The sequence below is a fragment of the Bacillus rossius genome, chromosome 1 (assembly GCF_032445375.1).
Source record: "Bacillus rossius redtenbacheri isolate Brsri chromosome 1, Brsri_v3, whole genome shotgun sequence".
NCBI lineage: Eukaryota > Metazoa > Arthropoda > Insecta > Phasmatodea > Bacillidae > Bacillus > Bacillus rossius.
This window is the reverse complement of record NC_086330.1, coordinates 217,338,531-217,354,784: the sequence shown is the minus strand read 5'-3', so window position 1 is coordinate 217,354,784 and position 16,254 is coordinate 217,338,531. Positions and strand designations below refer to the sequence as shown.

General features: G+C 36.0%; 1 protein-coding gene across 5 annotated transcripts in view; it reads right to left on the bottom strand.

Moving 5' to 3' along the window:
* LOC134527290 (DENN domain-containing protein Crag) overlaps positions 1–16,254 on the bottom strand; it is a 771,918-nt gene that overhangs the window by 742,281 nt on the left and 13,383 nt on the right. For all 5 annotated transcript variants that reach the window (XM_063359835.1, XM_063359836.1, XM_063359843.1 and 2 more), the window contains one exon: positions 12,647–12,862. In XM_063359835.1, the coding sequence (XP_063215905.1) occupies positions 12,647–12,862 (216 nt within the window). The remainder of the gene's footprint in view (positions 1–12,646; positions 12,863–16,254) is intronic.

The window sequence follows — 16,254 nt, the reverse complement described above, 5'->3', positions numbered from 1 at the left end:
CCGGTTTTATGACCCCCGGCTAAATCTTCAGGTTAGATAGCCCTCAGGTTAGGCTAGCCTCCGGTTAACGAACGAGGGGTGTATTATGACCCATACTTAGCCTGTGGTTGGCTAACCGGAACCTGACGAAGCGTGTGGTATAATAATGGGTGTGTTGGTAATGAAATAAACCAGTATTTGGTAACTTTTGTTGCGAGACAGTTTTTTTTCTGGTAGAATGTTAGTCAGCTGTTTGCTTGTTTTGTGAATCGTAATGTTTACAGCTGCAGTAAAGAAATATGCCGCAAACTTTATCTTGCAACAGATGTAATTAAATTAACCAAAAACTACTTCGATGTCAAACCTGCTTTGTATTAAACCATAAAATTACAATTTAAGATTCAAAACCGAGTGTTTTAAACTTTACTCTTGTATTTAAACTCATGATTTTGTTAGGTTATATATTAAGCCAAAACTAACGAAGTAATTCTATACAAACAAATAAATAGGGATAAGGCATTTTTGCTATAGAACACTTATTTCTTTCATACATTTATTTCATAATCATATAATATAGACCCTGTTTCGGGAAAATACTTGTAGATTTTCATTTCACTGGTATAGGTTTCATTTTTGTACTAATAGTTTCTTATCACGTATCCAAATTAATCCGATCCTGATGGAATTAGTTTGTGGTGTAGGATGCTTGCTGTTTTAATTTAGTAGGTCGAGAGATCCTAGACACTGGTGAAATAATTATGATTGTAAAATGTATACGAAAGAAATACATTTTTACAAGACCTGACATAATTTGTTTGCATCGTGATATGTTAGGTATATTGTGTTATGTACAGGATTTTTCAACATTCTAAATTAAAACAGTAAGTATAATGTAAAACAAGACCAACATATAAAGGGTCATGCCTATAGGATCAAGGGACAAACTTGGATACGGGAAACTGAATAATTCCAGTGCTGTTTTCGTTTTGCACTTGCGTGGCAGGTAGATAATAAGTACCTAAAGGTTTGTAAGATAGGGAAGGGATAATTGGGTAACATTTATTTTCACATTCAATTGTATTCATTGAATTAAAACCACGTCTGAAGTCTTATGAAGTGCATTTCATTCCCGGCATATGTCCACTGTATTACGAATAAAAATTCACAGATACAACTTCCACGAAAACACACATTTTATAGGTAATAATAACCCTCGTTTTGCAATTTTAAAATGCACTTATTTACACATATTCATAAGCAGGAACATTTAAGTTTATATACATTGCATACGTTTATGTACTTCGTGATCAATTAAAGTCAAATAATATACAACTCGACGAGAATCGAAAAGCGTGACTACACTTATATGTAATTTTTAATAAAACTTTGACGAATACGGCGAAGCATTTTATATTTAGTAATAAATTATTCCATCACATCCTGCAAATATTCAATAGAATTCCTCAAATAGTCATCATCACTATCAACAACTAACCTCGCCTGATACATCGCCATTTTATTTTCTGTCGCTTAGCCTCCGGTTAAGCAGCTAGCGGCCGGTTCATCCACCCGCTAGGTTAGCCGGTACTTTAACTGGAAGGTAGACGTTAAATGGGAGTCATAAAACCGAAATAAGAGCTAGCCTGCGGTTAAATTTTAGCCGGAAGTTTAGTCGGGGGTCATAAAACCGGCCCTTAATAGTGTATTGGGTACATTTTATGAGTGTTATTGTTCTATATTAGGGTTGATAATATGTAATTCTGATTATCCCCATAGTGTAACTGACGAAATATCTTGGTAAATAAGAGTATTTTAAACCATTAACATTACATTGTTCTATTTCCTTGAGTGTTAACAGAGTAATTCAAAGATTTATCTTATAAGTTATTATCTAGTTTTTGCTAGTGCTAATCTAAATCCGGAAATATCAACGTATTCATTTAAATTGATTTGTGGAGATATGAATATCTTAGTGTAGTATTACTACGTATGCAAATTCAACATTGCAGAGTTTTTTAATACCAAGGTGAGTCGATATGCGTACAATGCACTGTAGTTTTAAGTAGGTACACACATATGAAGCATTTCTCTATTCTCCTCTCCAATTCATTATGTCCCATCTATCACTTTTATATATATATATATATATATATATATATATATATATATATATATATATATATATATATATATATATATCATCTATCTCTCTGTCTCATTCTCTACTAGCTGCAGTACCCAGCGTTGCCCGGGCTGAACACAGGGTGAAGGGGAACTGTTTAGAGATCAGATGTAGTTAGTAATTGTCTTCTTAATTTGAATGTCAAGTGTGCAAAATAATTTATATCACTTTCAGATCCCGACAGACATTGTTCTGCCAGTGTATAGTTATTTGCCTGGTCTGTGTGTAATCTAGACTCTATAAAGCAATATAGAAAAAAAAAACTGACAAATAAAGGATTTCTAATATTGAAAAGATTCCATTATCTAGCTAATGATCGGCATGCATTGCAATGCCTCATTCAGTTTTTTTTTTGAAATATGTTTGAAGTAGTTACACATATACAAATAATCTATCCATATCTCTAAATATATATTTAACTCTATCTACATCTATAGTCCTTTATATATATGTATGATGTATCTCTCTATCTGTATTTATCTCTTTATATCTACATATATACCTCACACTATCTCTATGTATTCTATATGAGGGTACTGATTGCTTCGTTGTTAATATCACACGGGTGTTTTTTACTTGTATGGGAAAATTAAGAATGATAAGGCATCTAGTGCGTGGCAACTTCTAGCACCTGCGGCATCGTCAACACACACTTCGTACGTGTACTGCATGTTCTATCTAACCCCCTCCAACACATTTGATTCTAAATTGGACTTTTAGTAAGGATCCCTAATGTTATTGATAATATAATATAGCCTATAGCCTTCCTCTATAAATGTACTATCCAACATTGAAAGAATTTTTCTAATCGGACCAGTGGTTCCTGAGATTAGCGTGTTCAAACAAACAAACTCTTCAGGTTTATAATATTAGTATAGATATGTTTCTCTATCTCCATCTATCTCTGTGTCTTTCTATCTTTGTCTTTTTCTATTTTTCTGTCTCTGTCTATTTCCATTTATTTTTATCTCTCTTCATCTCTCTGCATCACTCAATATGTCTAGCTCTCTTTTATATATTTAATTCAATTCAATTGTCATGTGTGCTCACTCATACAAGAAAACACACGAACTGCCGCTAAACTGTATGAAATAAAAACACATGCTGAAACAACTTGCGTGCCACCTATTGTGTGTATCACACATGCACTGAAATGTCGCTGTTTGTATTTGAATCATTTCAATTCTGTGAATTGTTGCTGTTTCTACTTGATTCATTTCAATTTTATAATGTGTGCACACTCATACACTGAAAACACATGAACTGCCGCTACTCTATATGAAATACACACTTTGTTTAAATGATTCGCACACCTCAAATAGTAAAATTTTTGTACTAACTCAGAAACCTTTGCAGATATGCGCATAACAACTCACCAAAGTTTAATTGGAATCGGATAAATGGTATAGGAACGCATACGGGAGAAACAACCTTTAATTTATGTGTGTATATATATGTGTGTATGCATATATTTGTTCTTAAAACATCTACAATTTTTTTTTGCTACCTAATTGCTAACCAGTTGACTTCAACTTCAGAACGACACCCACTCCATAGACAAATACCTCCATGGATACGACCCGCGTGCCATTATTATTATTCGGGCTATAGAACAGAGGAACTGTCATAAAATGATTCCTGGTAATTATCCGATATGACTCGCACTCCACTATTTTATGTTATCTCACCTAAACAATAACCTTTCTCATGTTTTAAAGGTCAAGTGTGCAAAATTTCATTGAGATTGGATGACCGATGCATTAAGAATGAAATGGCAAATTATAATCAAAATATTTTTTTGTTTCAAAGGTCAAGTGTGCAAGTTTCATCACAATCGGATGAATAGTTTAGAAAGGGACAAACAAACACTCAATTTATATATATATATATATACATATACATATATGGTTTTGAAGACTGCTGGTGCGATGATGACTACCGGTATACTTACCTTATATGTACCAGAAATTTTCATGTATAAATATGACTGTGATAAAAGATATATTTTAGACACAAAATGTAGAAACATAGTAGCTTTTTTAAACAGACACCACTCAAAACTACTAAGCTGTTTTAAATTGTATAAAGGCTAGTAAAGCTCCGTCGATGTTTGGTGTTTGCGGAGCTCCGCCAAGAACAGCTGCCTTGGCTAATATTCATCGACAGGGTGTCCACCAATATTTACAAAATATTTTCCAGTACATAACAAAAAATTCCAGTACATTTTCCAGTACATTCAAAAATATCAAATTAATTTCTAGTTACTTCTCAATTTTGAAAATAGCATAAATATAGATGCCTCAATTTAATTTTCTTAAAACCACGAAGAACGTAGACTTGATTCATAGTTTAATTACACATAATAAAAATAACATACAAAATATAGTCCATTTAATGTATATAAATGGAATACTTTTAAAAATACTGCAGAGCAAACTTACCCTTTAGAGTAGTAGCAAGTTAAACTGTTTCAGTACAAGTGTCTATGTATTTCTCTTGAAAACCTTGCTAATACTGAGTACACTATGTATCACTTATAAACAATGTCCTCAATGACACCCACGCCATTCAACATTCTGGAAATTACAACTATGCCACAAGCAATTGTTCAATAAAAGTTAACCAATGTACGTTCTTGATTATTGTAATCAGTAAACCAATTTTGGGATTTGTGTTTCAAAATTTGTTTAGTGAATTAAAATATGCCTACGCCTATAATACATAATTTAAGCAAGTATTATTGCAAACCAAATTCAGATTCTATAAATTTATTTTACAAGAACACTGCATTGCATCACTTATTAATCCAAATCGATTTCTAACTGCTGCTTAAATTTTTCAACATATTTATTTTTGCTGAAATTTCATTAAGTGCCTTTTCCTTCTCTTCAATTAGTTTTCTTTTCTTTATTTCCAGTTGTCTTATTTCCAAAGCCATTCATTTTCTTTTATCTTGCTTTTGCTCTTCTGAGTCTTTCTCCTGTCGCTGTTTTTCCAGGGCTTCTTTGTATTTACCATTGGCATTTCTCATTGCAAACACAACAGACTTTGTTATTTCAATATTGTCCAAGCCTCCCTTCACAGTTACAGAATCATGAATCATTCGCTGTGCCACCAGTGACTGTTCCTTTAAGTTTTCCACCAAACATTCCCTGTTAACTGAAAAACCCCTTTCTAGATTTGAGTTGCCATGTGACATGATGAGAATGAGTTTAACAAAGTTTTCCAGATTTCTGTATTCTACCTTGTGCTCAAGGACTTCCATCCAAAATTTATCTAAACGTATATCACTTCTTGAGTAGTGAATCATTTGATATTTGACGCTTTCTCTAGAGCACAAGTCAGTATACTCACGTTGTATTTTATCTGCTACATTGCCTTCCATTACATTCCTTGAAACAAGGGTTTCAAGAGTTTGTCGTAGCCTTGTATTTCCTTTATCTGAAGCAGAAATATGCGGACTAAGGCAAGAAACAGATTCTGTAAAAGAATACTTTAATGGTGACCTCTCCATACATTTCTGGATAAATAACTTCAGGAATGTTCTGCAGTCACTTTTGAAGACAAGAATATCTTTTTCAGTAGCACCCTTACATTTCTTTAGAGCTGACCTCGTCGCAAAACCAACATCAATGTCTTTAGAAAGCATTAGAGTTTCCTTTTTTCCAATGTCAATCTTCAGAAAATTTGAGCTCATTACTTCAGCTCTGACTATTCTTGTCATGATATTCCGTACAAGATCAGACAGTGTTTCAAACAAGAATGGCACCATTGGACTGTCCGTCTGAAACTCTCTCAAGAAGGGCTCGACCTCTTTGGACAGACTGAAAAAAAGTCAGTTTGGCCAATAATAACCTATCTTTGAGACTACTAACAACAGTTTTGAAACTATTGCATTTGGGTTCCATTGGAGTGCCTTCAACTGTTTTTACATATTTTTCTATGCAAGGAAGAACCTGCAAGGCTCTTGATACAACAATGTCATTTTCAAGCCACCTTACATTGCAGAACTTCAATGGGAAAACAGAGCTTCCTGTAACCTGAATGTAATCTCCTTGCCTAGCAGGGGAATCTTTGAACAAATAATACAAAGCTCTAAGAAATTCATTTAGATTCCATTCAGTTCCCTTGAGCCCTACCTTAAATGCATTGTGCAACGTGTGCAACCCACACGATCCAATATCAAGCAACTTGGGTCCATCAACCTCACAGGACGAGAGTTCACTGTTCAATATTTTTTGAAGTTTCAAATTAACATTCGGTCCATCCATAGACAACTGCATAATTTTATTCAGTGGTATGCCTATCAGTGCCTCTTTAATGCCTTGAAGGAGACATTCAGATGTAGAATGCTTCAAAAAAACAGATGTCAAGTACCTGGTACATACAGTATTGGTGTTACAATCCCAAAACCGTACAGCTACATCCATCTGCTGGCTCTGTGCTACTTTGTTTAGGGATTCATCAAAACCTAAAGTAATCTTACTACATGTTTTCAACAGACCTTCTAGCTCATTCTTGAAGTATGGTGCTAGGCCATAAACAATTGAATATGCCATTTTAGTCCGGTGGAGTTGTATGCTATTGGCAATTTCACATGTTGGGAACATTTTCTTAAAGAGGCTGCAATTTCTTTCTGCTGAGCGTAAGGATGAGTGGTTTAGCACCGTGGATAAACACCAATAAGCCTCTGCCTTTGTAACACTGTCTTTAGTTAGCATTCTTTTCAGACCACTACCTTCAACTGTGTGTAAATGTGATTGTTATATGTCAGGTGATTGGAATGGTGACGATTCAGATTTTTTGTTTACTGGCATGCTTAGTATGCTCACTGACTCACCAACTGACGTTTCTTGTCCAATGCTTATTTTACACGTATCTTGACTGGATGCATATGTAGACACAACTGATGAATCAAGTGCAAATGACATAGAGGCATGTATAGCAGACGTAGAAGCGGTTGAAACAGATGTTGAAGCAGTAGATGCAGAAGCAGGTAAAGCAGATGTTGAAGCAGCAGATGTGAAATCAGGTACAACAGATGTTGATGCAAATGAATACATCAATGGTGGCGTTGAGTTCTGAACTTTATTCTTGACAAATGGTCCTTTCCTTTGCTATGAGAAATCACCGCACTCCTACCCATACTGTCTATAGCAAAATGTTTGTTGCATACTTTGCATTTAGCTCTATACAAGTCGGTTGTAACAAGGGTTAGCCAAGTGAATTCTTGCTCCCACTTACTATTATATTTTATTTTGCCTCGTTGCGAACGCATTATGATTTATAGGAATTACAGACACTGGCGTCTATGTTGAAATGACACTAGTAAACTTGGCCTACATGACCAATACTAGACAAAAGTATCGAACATAACACAATGTGAACATCACTTACGCAGCATACGAGAAGCGTCACATAAAAATAAATAAATATTACATTAATCACAACAAAGAAAATCACACTTTTTGTGGACTACACGTCTCTTTTGCAAATCTGTAATTCTAGTTAATTACCGCGCTGCGAAAAATACTGTCATAACCCATCTCTCAGGGCGCACTTAGTAGTATCAACACCTTTGTCTAGAGAATGTTAACAAAGAGTCCGAGGTTATCCCACGAAGAGTAACATTTCAACTGAAACAATTTAAACAGTGATCCGAGAGAAATATTGTGTTCTCTTTGAAAAATGTCCGTAAAACAGTAACACTACGACCTATCCACCAAATCAACTTGCCAACGAACTGCGGTAACTTTTACCGCCTTTTGTTTCTCGCACCAAGAAACGACAATTCTCGTACTACACGCCATAAAATTCGTTCCCGTACAGATTACCACCCAAAGCTACCGGTTTAGAAGTGCCACTATTCTCTTACGTCCTAAAATATTGGTACAACACAGTAGCATCTAGCATTCCACCGAGCCGAGACATAACGAGCGTTTCCGAACATGGGCTTGGCTATCACAACGACGTTATCGTCTATCGTTTCGAATTCCCGGATGGAAACTTTCATTTCCCGCACATTCCCGTATATTCCAGTATGATAAAAAATCCCCGTACATTTCCCGTACTTTCCCGTCTAGGGACATTCCATGTCAGATCAACACACTTTGAATTAAAATTTTACCTCACCATTTTAGAACTTCTTCAAATTTTGTATAGTGGTAGTATGTACTAAGAATAAGAAAAATATTAAATTTTAATTTTTTATCTCTAACGGTTTCCAAAATACAGCTATGTAAAGTTTTCAAAAAAGCGCTCAAAAACGCTGGACGAGCGTTTTTGAAATTGCTCTAGAAGCTGTTCTAATTAAGCTAGAAAGGTGGGAGTGGTGTCATTTTACTCCATTTTTAATGGGCTTTCTTATGAAATATAACACACCATAGGTTGTCATAAAAAAAATTTTCTAAACTTAAAATCAAAATTTTGATTTTGAATAAAACAAAAAGTGCATCCCAAAAAATTTTGAAAAAATTCTTAAAAGTAGGTTGTAATTATGGGAAGCATGTGTCAAAATTTCAAAATGGGCATGCAATGGGTTCAATAGGTAAAAAATATTTGAAATGAGAGTTGATTTCTAAAATCAGTACGGTTTATGTAGTGTATGGTAGTATTAATTGTTTGTACATGAACAAATACGCATTCCATTTACTTACTGAGTACAAATTCACTTGTTACTTGACATTGCCTGAGTTATTTTTAGTGTCTCTTCAGCTGTAAGTGTATAAATCCTTCCAGTAGGAGTTGTAGGATCAACTTTGCAGAGGACGTCCGTTACTGATATCCACAACACATCAGGCTTCCTTGGATATGAAAATGAAGCTGCCGGTCCAGGAGGGTGTAAAAATGTTACTTTTAATTCATCATCTTCTTCCTTCTTCTCCAAAACATAAGCAACCCACCACTTTTCATCATACACTGCCGTTATGTAGCCATTTACATCACTTATTTGCAATTTATCTGGTGATTTTTGAACAGCTACAGTGTCTTCAGTTTGACTTTCCGAAAAAACTTTAACTCTTAGTTTTGAGAGACTCAATGGTTCAGGTATAAAACAGTGGAATTTTTGAGTACCCTTAATAGTAATAGCCTGGTTGAAACGCTCCTCGAGAAACTTTTCAGATTCAATATGATCTTCTTGGGTTGAAAAGGTAAAATGTATTCCATTGATATTTTGTTTTGCCCATTCATAAAGTTGAATGGCTGTCAGGATTTGACTGTCATATGGCCGCTGTAGACTAGCTTTAGCGGCTAGTCTCTTGACCGTGCCACCAATCCCATCACAAGGGCCCTTTCCATGAGCCGTAGCTGAGAAATGCCATTCAGCTTCAACATCAAAATCCTCTTTATGGTAGCACAAGTTTATGAAGTTTTTTTTGTTTTTATATTGCCCAGCACACCCGTCAGAGTAATAGAAAATCTTCTTTGGTAATGCCTGGAAATGTTTTGTCAAGAATTCAATAAGTTTCTTTTGAAACGTATAAACAGACACGGTATTGTGCTCCAAGCAATCTGATACCACAACAAAACTGACATGTTTGAGTTTGTCTTCACTTTTGTAATAAATTACAAAAGGGTGAAGAGTTACATGTTCATTAGCCCAGTGGTAGCTCTGAGCCTCGTCTTGTACCACAATTGTGTAGTTTTCGGAAAAGTCTAGGTTTATCACAAACTCTGATTCATTTAAATTTTCTTTTTTATCATTGATGAAAGCAGACTGCATTTTAGCAATAAAATCATGTTTTATTAGAGATGAAAGTTTTTCCAAAAAGAAAGTGATAAAGTCTTCTGAAGATTTGTTTAAAGTCTCAAGAGTGCAACGATCTACAGACACCCATTGACGAAAGGTGACATTTTCTATCAAATTTTCTTCAAAGGCATCTTCAAGAATTGTTTGTATAGGTGTAACCCCAGGACAATCGGCACATTCACCCATGACACATGTTATTGCTGGTGGATTGCATTGCATTTTGACCATACACTGCTTGTACGACTTCAATTCACCATTAGAGTTCCTAATCGGGCATTTTCTATAATCAACTTCACATTTTGGTGGATAGTACATACGCACACTGCATGCGTGCCACTTTTGCCTGCTAAAATACATTGTTTTGGTCTTAGTTCAGCAAATTTAGAGAATCCTACTTTAATGTGGGGGGATTTCTCCTTGAACAGAGTATAAGCTTCCTTCAGATTACACAAGATAAGACGTTTTGATATTTTGGTTTTATTTCCATTTGCCTCAACAACTGATACACAATCTTTTATGCCGGGCATTGCTCTGCTGATTTCATCATTTAGATAAAAGGAATGAATAGTATTTACAACATCTTCTGAGAGCGTCTTACCAGGCTTGGGATTGGGAGTCTCTAATATACCTTTCTCTTTTAAAATTTTTTTTGCTTGTCTTACCATATAGTTTGGCGCATTAAATTCCCTCATAATCTTCCTTATCCCCCAACCCTCTGGGAGGCAAGTAAGTATCATTAATTTCTTAACACGATTGTTTGAAACGGAAAATTGATCTTTGAGGTTTTGTAAAACTGATTGGTCAAGATCGTCCTCTTGACTGGACGATGATGGATCTGCTGCTACAAAAAGTTTTTGTTTCATTGCAGAGTGAATTTTTCTTGCTTTGGTTGTTGCATACTGCTTGGATTGGATTTTCCTTTTGTCAATAGGAGACTCTTCTAGCTCCAAAAGAGAAGTATTCATTTGATCTACTATTATTTTCGAAATAGAAAAGTTAGGGTCCCTGTCTGAATCCGAACTGGACATTTCATCATTCAATGCCACTAAGCAAGGCTTAGCTGAAGGGCCAGGTTGATTGGCATTTAAGTTTGTCTTCAAAGCTGTAATTTCTTTCCTACATTTATTGCAAATTTTAGCTTCCTTTGGAATTTCAGGATATAAACTGCACATCCATGATGTGACATTTCTTACTGTCTTTTTATCCCTGACTGTATGATTTTCTTTTTTTAAGGGATTAAAACATTGTAATCTAATAAACACAACTTTTTTCTCCATTTTTTAAAGTCTAAAATTTAAAATTGATTAAAACCGTTTTGCAATTTACAAGTTTCAACAAAAAATTGTCTTTAAATAATAATTAATTGAATAAAAATATTGACATGTATAATGTACATTACATAACTGTATTATCATTAGTACTCACTACTGTCACACATTACTAGTAGTTACACTCACTAATACTTTATCACATCACTGTTCTCAGCATAACTACTGATTCTACTGACAAGAGCACCAGACTCAGACGAACTGCTATGTGAGCTATTCTTGTGAGGTGCAGGTCTCAACTTGTCAGCAAAGCTTGCCCCCTCCCCCCTCAGGCCCCCTCCTTCCTGCCTGCTGGAGCAGATTGATTACAGTCTGAATGTTAGTCTTAAAACTTTCTAGCTTATTCTTTACTGTTTTTTAAAAATTACTTGAATGATACCTACATATTTTAAAATCCACTTATATAAAGACATTAACTAATAAACAGTCACCTCAATAATAAATTAATATCAATACGAACTTTCCCGAAGGTACACGATGTTGTTGTCGGGATAAATACGACCATACTGGACCATACCATCATGGCGACCCTCGATTATCGCTACATTGCAGCGTAAACAAAGTTTATTAATTTTTAAACTAATTCTAGTTTCCAGTTTACAGTTTTCATGTAGTTATTTTTCAAGAAGAGACTCTGCAAACTGTGCGAAGTGAAAGAAAACTTCTGAAACGTTTTATTATAATCATAACCATAGCCATAACTACCAACACCTATGTTTGTGTGTTTGTGTAGATTTATTATAGATAGTAAAATTATTAGCATTACTGATGTTGGTAAAATAGAACATAGTAAAATATCTTTACCAAATTAAAATTCCCAAAATCTCACCTTTTTGCAGATAATATTTAACCATGAAGCCATAATCTGCCCATTTTGAAATTTTAACTTATGCTTACCATTAATATAGCCTACTTGTAGGAATTTTTTCAAAATTTTTTGGGACGCACTTTTTGATATATTCAAAATCAAAATTTTGATTTTGAGTTTAGAAAAAAAACTTTATTACAACCTATGGTGTGTTATATGTCAAAAGAAAGCCCATAAAAAATGGAGTAAAATGACACCACTCCCACCTTTCTAGCTTAATTAGAACAGGTTCTAGAGCAATTTGAAAAACGCTCATCCAGCGTTTTTGGGCGCTTTTTTGAAAACTTTAAATAGCTGTATTTTGGAAACCGTTTGAGATAAAAAATTAAAATTAAATATTTTTCTTATTTTTAGTACCTACTACCACTATACAAAATTTGAGGAGATTCCAAAGTGGTCATGTAAAATGGGTGTGTTGATTTGACATGGAATGACCCTCTGGTGGACACCCTGATCGATTATCCTGCACGATGTCTGGACTGACTCAAACCACACTACCAGAGGCACGTATGACAAGTGGTTGAGATACCATTACGTACCTGTGGGGGTGGACTCTATGATGGTATAGCCGGGTGGAGGCTCCTCCCCCAGACCTCGGAAGATGACGGTGACGTCCGTGATGGGGGCCTGGTTGTGCGAGATCTTTAGATGGACTCCATCACGGGTGAAGTCGTCCAGTAGCTCCGCTTGTTCCGGCAGGCCGGCCACCACGAAGTAGTCGGCCACTCGTCGCTCGTCCATCTTCTTCACATTACCTGCCAATTGACCATAACCACCGAGCTCGACACCCACACTTCACTGCAACCTCTCGTCGTTCAATTCCAAGTGGAATAACAAACTATATTGCATTGATATTCATACTTGTACCACGTACCTTGTTCAATACCAGGTACACGGCATCACTTTATGGAGTAATATTTACAAATTAAAAAATATAGGGTAATTATAAAGTCAGTGATACATTTCATAAAATCGGTACAGCGAAATGAAAAAGAATAACGTAACAAATTATATACCGCGTGAAAGAACAACTCTCAAAGTTTTTTTGAATGTAGCGCCAAAAAGATATTTTAAAAAACAACCGACAGGGGCGCTAGTGCATGTAGTTGCTGAAAATGGCTGTGAACCAGGCAGAGAAAGCCTTTTGTGTGCTTGAATACGCCCATAGCGAATCGGTAGTGTGTGTCCAAAGAGCTTTCCGTGGCAAGTTTAACAAAACACCACCAGTTTACAATAGCATAATGAAGTGGTACCTACAAGAAATACGAGGAAGACGGCTGTTTGTGCGACGCAAAACGGTCGGGTCGGCCAGGCGTGTCACAACAGACAGTGGATTGTGTACGGGACATGATGGTGCGGAGTCCCAAGAAGTCAACTTAACGGGCTAGTGCAGAATTGAACATCCCTCAGCCAACAGTGTGGAAAATTCTTCGTAAGCGATTAAGAGTGAAGCCGTACAAATTGCAGCTTCTGCAAGCCATCAGTCACGATGAAAAATTGCTCCGACTGCAGTTCTGCATTGCCATGCAGAACCGTCTTGAAGACGATGACTTTGCAAGCAAATTAATCTTCAGTGAAGAAGCCACTTTTCATCTCTCAGGATGAGTCAACCGACACAACACACGCATATGGGGGACAGAGAATCCACATTCAACTCTCGAACACGTCCGAAATTCGCCAAAAGTTAACGTGTTCTGTGCCATGTCGAACAAGACAGTTTATGGCCCCTTCTTCTTCGCTGCTGAGAGAACTGTCACTGGTATCACCTACCTCGACATGCTGCAATTTTGGCTTATGCCACAACTTGAAGCTGATAGCAGGGACTTCATCTTCCAACAAGATGGTGCTCATCCTCATTACCACAATGTGGTACGAGATTATCTGAATAAGACGTTGCCACATAGCTGGATGGGCAGTGGGGCGGCCACCAACCAAGTGCTACTCCTGTGGCCACCACGATCACCGGACTTGACACCTTGCGATTTTTTCTTGTGGGGATACATCAAGGATAGTGTTTATGTTCCACCTCTACCACAGAACCTTGACGAATTGAGACACCGCATCATAGCAGCTGCTCTTACCATCACTCCTAATATTCTGGGTCGGGTATGGGCAGCATTGGACTATTGATTAGATATGTGTCGTGTGACGCAAAGTGGACACATGGAACATTTATAACTAGTGAAAAAAAAACTTTGAGAGTTTTTTTTCATTTGGTATATAATTTGTTACATAATTCTTAGCCATTTCACTGTACCGATCTTTTGAAATGTTTCATGGACTTTATTATTACACTGTACTTACTCTACATACAGTGAAATCCATTTATAATGACATTGAAGGGAATTGACAAACACGTCATAATAAGCGGACGTTATACAAAGCGTTTTGTGAATAAAAAAACATTTTTTAGGTGAATACTTATGTATTTTAATAGAGAAACTTAGCATATAAACACGTGTACAAACATGATACATATATGTAAATATTTTTCATTTTTAAATTAAGAAATCTGTAATTTTTGCCTGCTTTTGTTTTTTTTGTTTTTTTTTTTTTATTGTAATAACAGTCTCTAATACTATTGTGTATAGAAGACATCACCAAGGTCAAATTTCTATCATTTTGAATATTGCTATGAACAAATCGTGATAATAATTCTGCAGCCTTAAATGCCTCTTCTGCGGTAGGTAATGGTGCTTCCTCGACTTCCTCTTCCCTTTCCCCATCACTTTCCAGGTGTTCCCTAGCATTAGTGTTCTGTACGATATTTTCATCGGTGGGTTCTTCGGATATGAGAAGAGCACTATCGACGTCAACATAATCTTCCCACATTTCCGGTGCTGCGAAAGAATCTGAATTTAGGTTTCGTGGCAACAAAGATAAAGGGACGTCGTCTTCTTCATCAAATTCATGTTTTGTTGTTTAAACAGGTAAACCGTCGTGGTTTCCAATGAATCCAGCATGTTTGAAACAGTTGTGAATGGTACTTTGTGACATTTTATTCCAGGCATCATTAATCATCAGAATTGCATCTAGCACCGTTATTTTCGTAGAAGAATTGTTTTCATTAGCATCAAGACAATTAATCATTTTGAGCAGCAGGTTTTTTCTAAAATTAGTTTCGAGTGATCATATTATTCCCTGATCCATTGGCTGTAGTACTGATGTTGTATTCGGCGGAAGGAAAGCAAGTGTTATAGACTTTAAATCAGTAACTTTTGGATAAGCCGGGCAATTATCAAACAGCAATAAAATCTTTTTCTTCTTCTTCATCAAATCACGATCCCAATTTCGAAGCCATTTTTCAAAAAGCTCTGACGTCATCCAAGCTCTAAGATTGTTAGCATAATCGACAGGTAACGATTTGACACTGCTAAAACATCTTGGTTTTTGTGACTTTCCAATAACGAGCAATTTCTTTTTATCTGTGCCACTCATATTTGCTGCTACCATGACAGTTATTCTGTCTTTCGACAACTTGCCTCCACTACAATTCTCACCTTTAAATTTCAAAGTTTTGTCCGGTATTAATTTGTAAAACAGTCCAGTTTCATCAGCATTAAAAAACTCATCATCAGAAAATTGTCTTTGTAGATTCGGCCTCACAGACGTCAACCAGTTTGTTGTTGAATTTTGATCAACGGACGAAGATTCACAGACAATTTTTCCCGCCACAATGATATGTCAAACTTTAAAACGAATGATCCAGCTTGCAGAACAATTGAAGTCGAGAATACCAAAACGCGTGGCAAAAATATTTGCCTTTACCTGTAGCATAGGGCCGCTGACAGGTATTCCCTTGTTTCTCGTGATTTTAAACCACTGAATTAATGCTTGATCAACATTTTCTTGTCGTGATTTTTGAAGCCTCTTAGGTTTCAAAACATTTATTTGAACAATTGCTTAATCCGGTTCTTGTTTTTGAAAATCATTGAGATTGTCGAATGACCCACGCCAAATTCCTTTGCGAGAGAAGTGTTTGATACTCCATTTTTTAATCTGCATATAATTGCACCTTTCTCCTCAATCGTAAATGCTTTACGGCGTTGAGATGACATTTTTTCCACAGGCTATCACAAACAACAATGCGTGAACTTCAACTGTCAATTACTCACTGAGGTTCAAAACAAAAACGAGCCACGTGTCA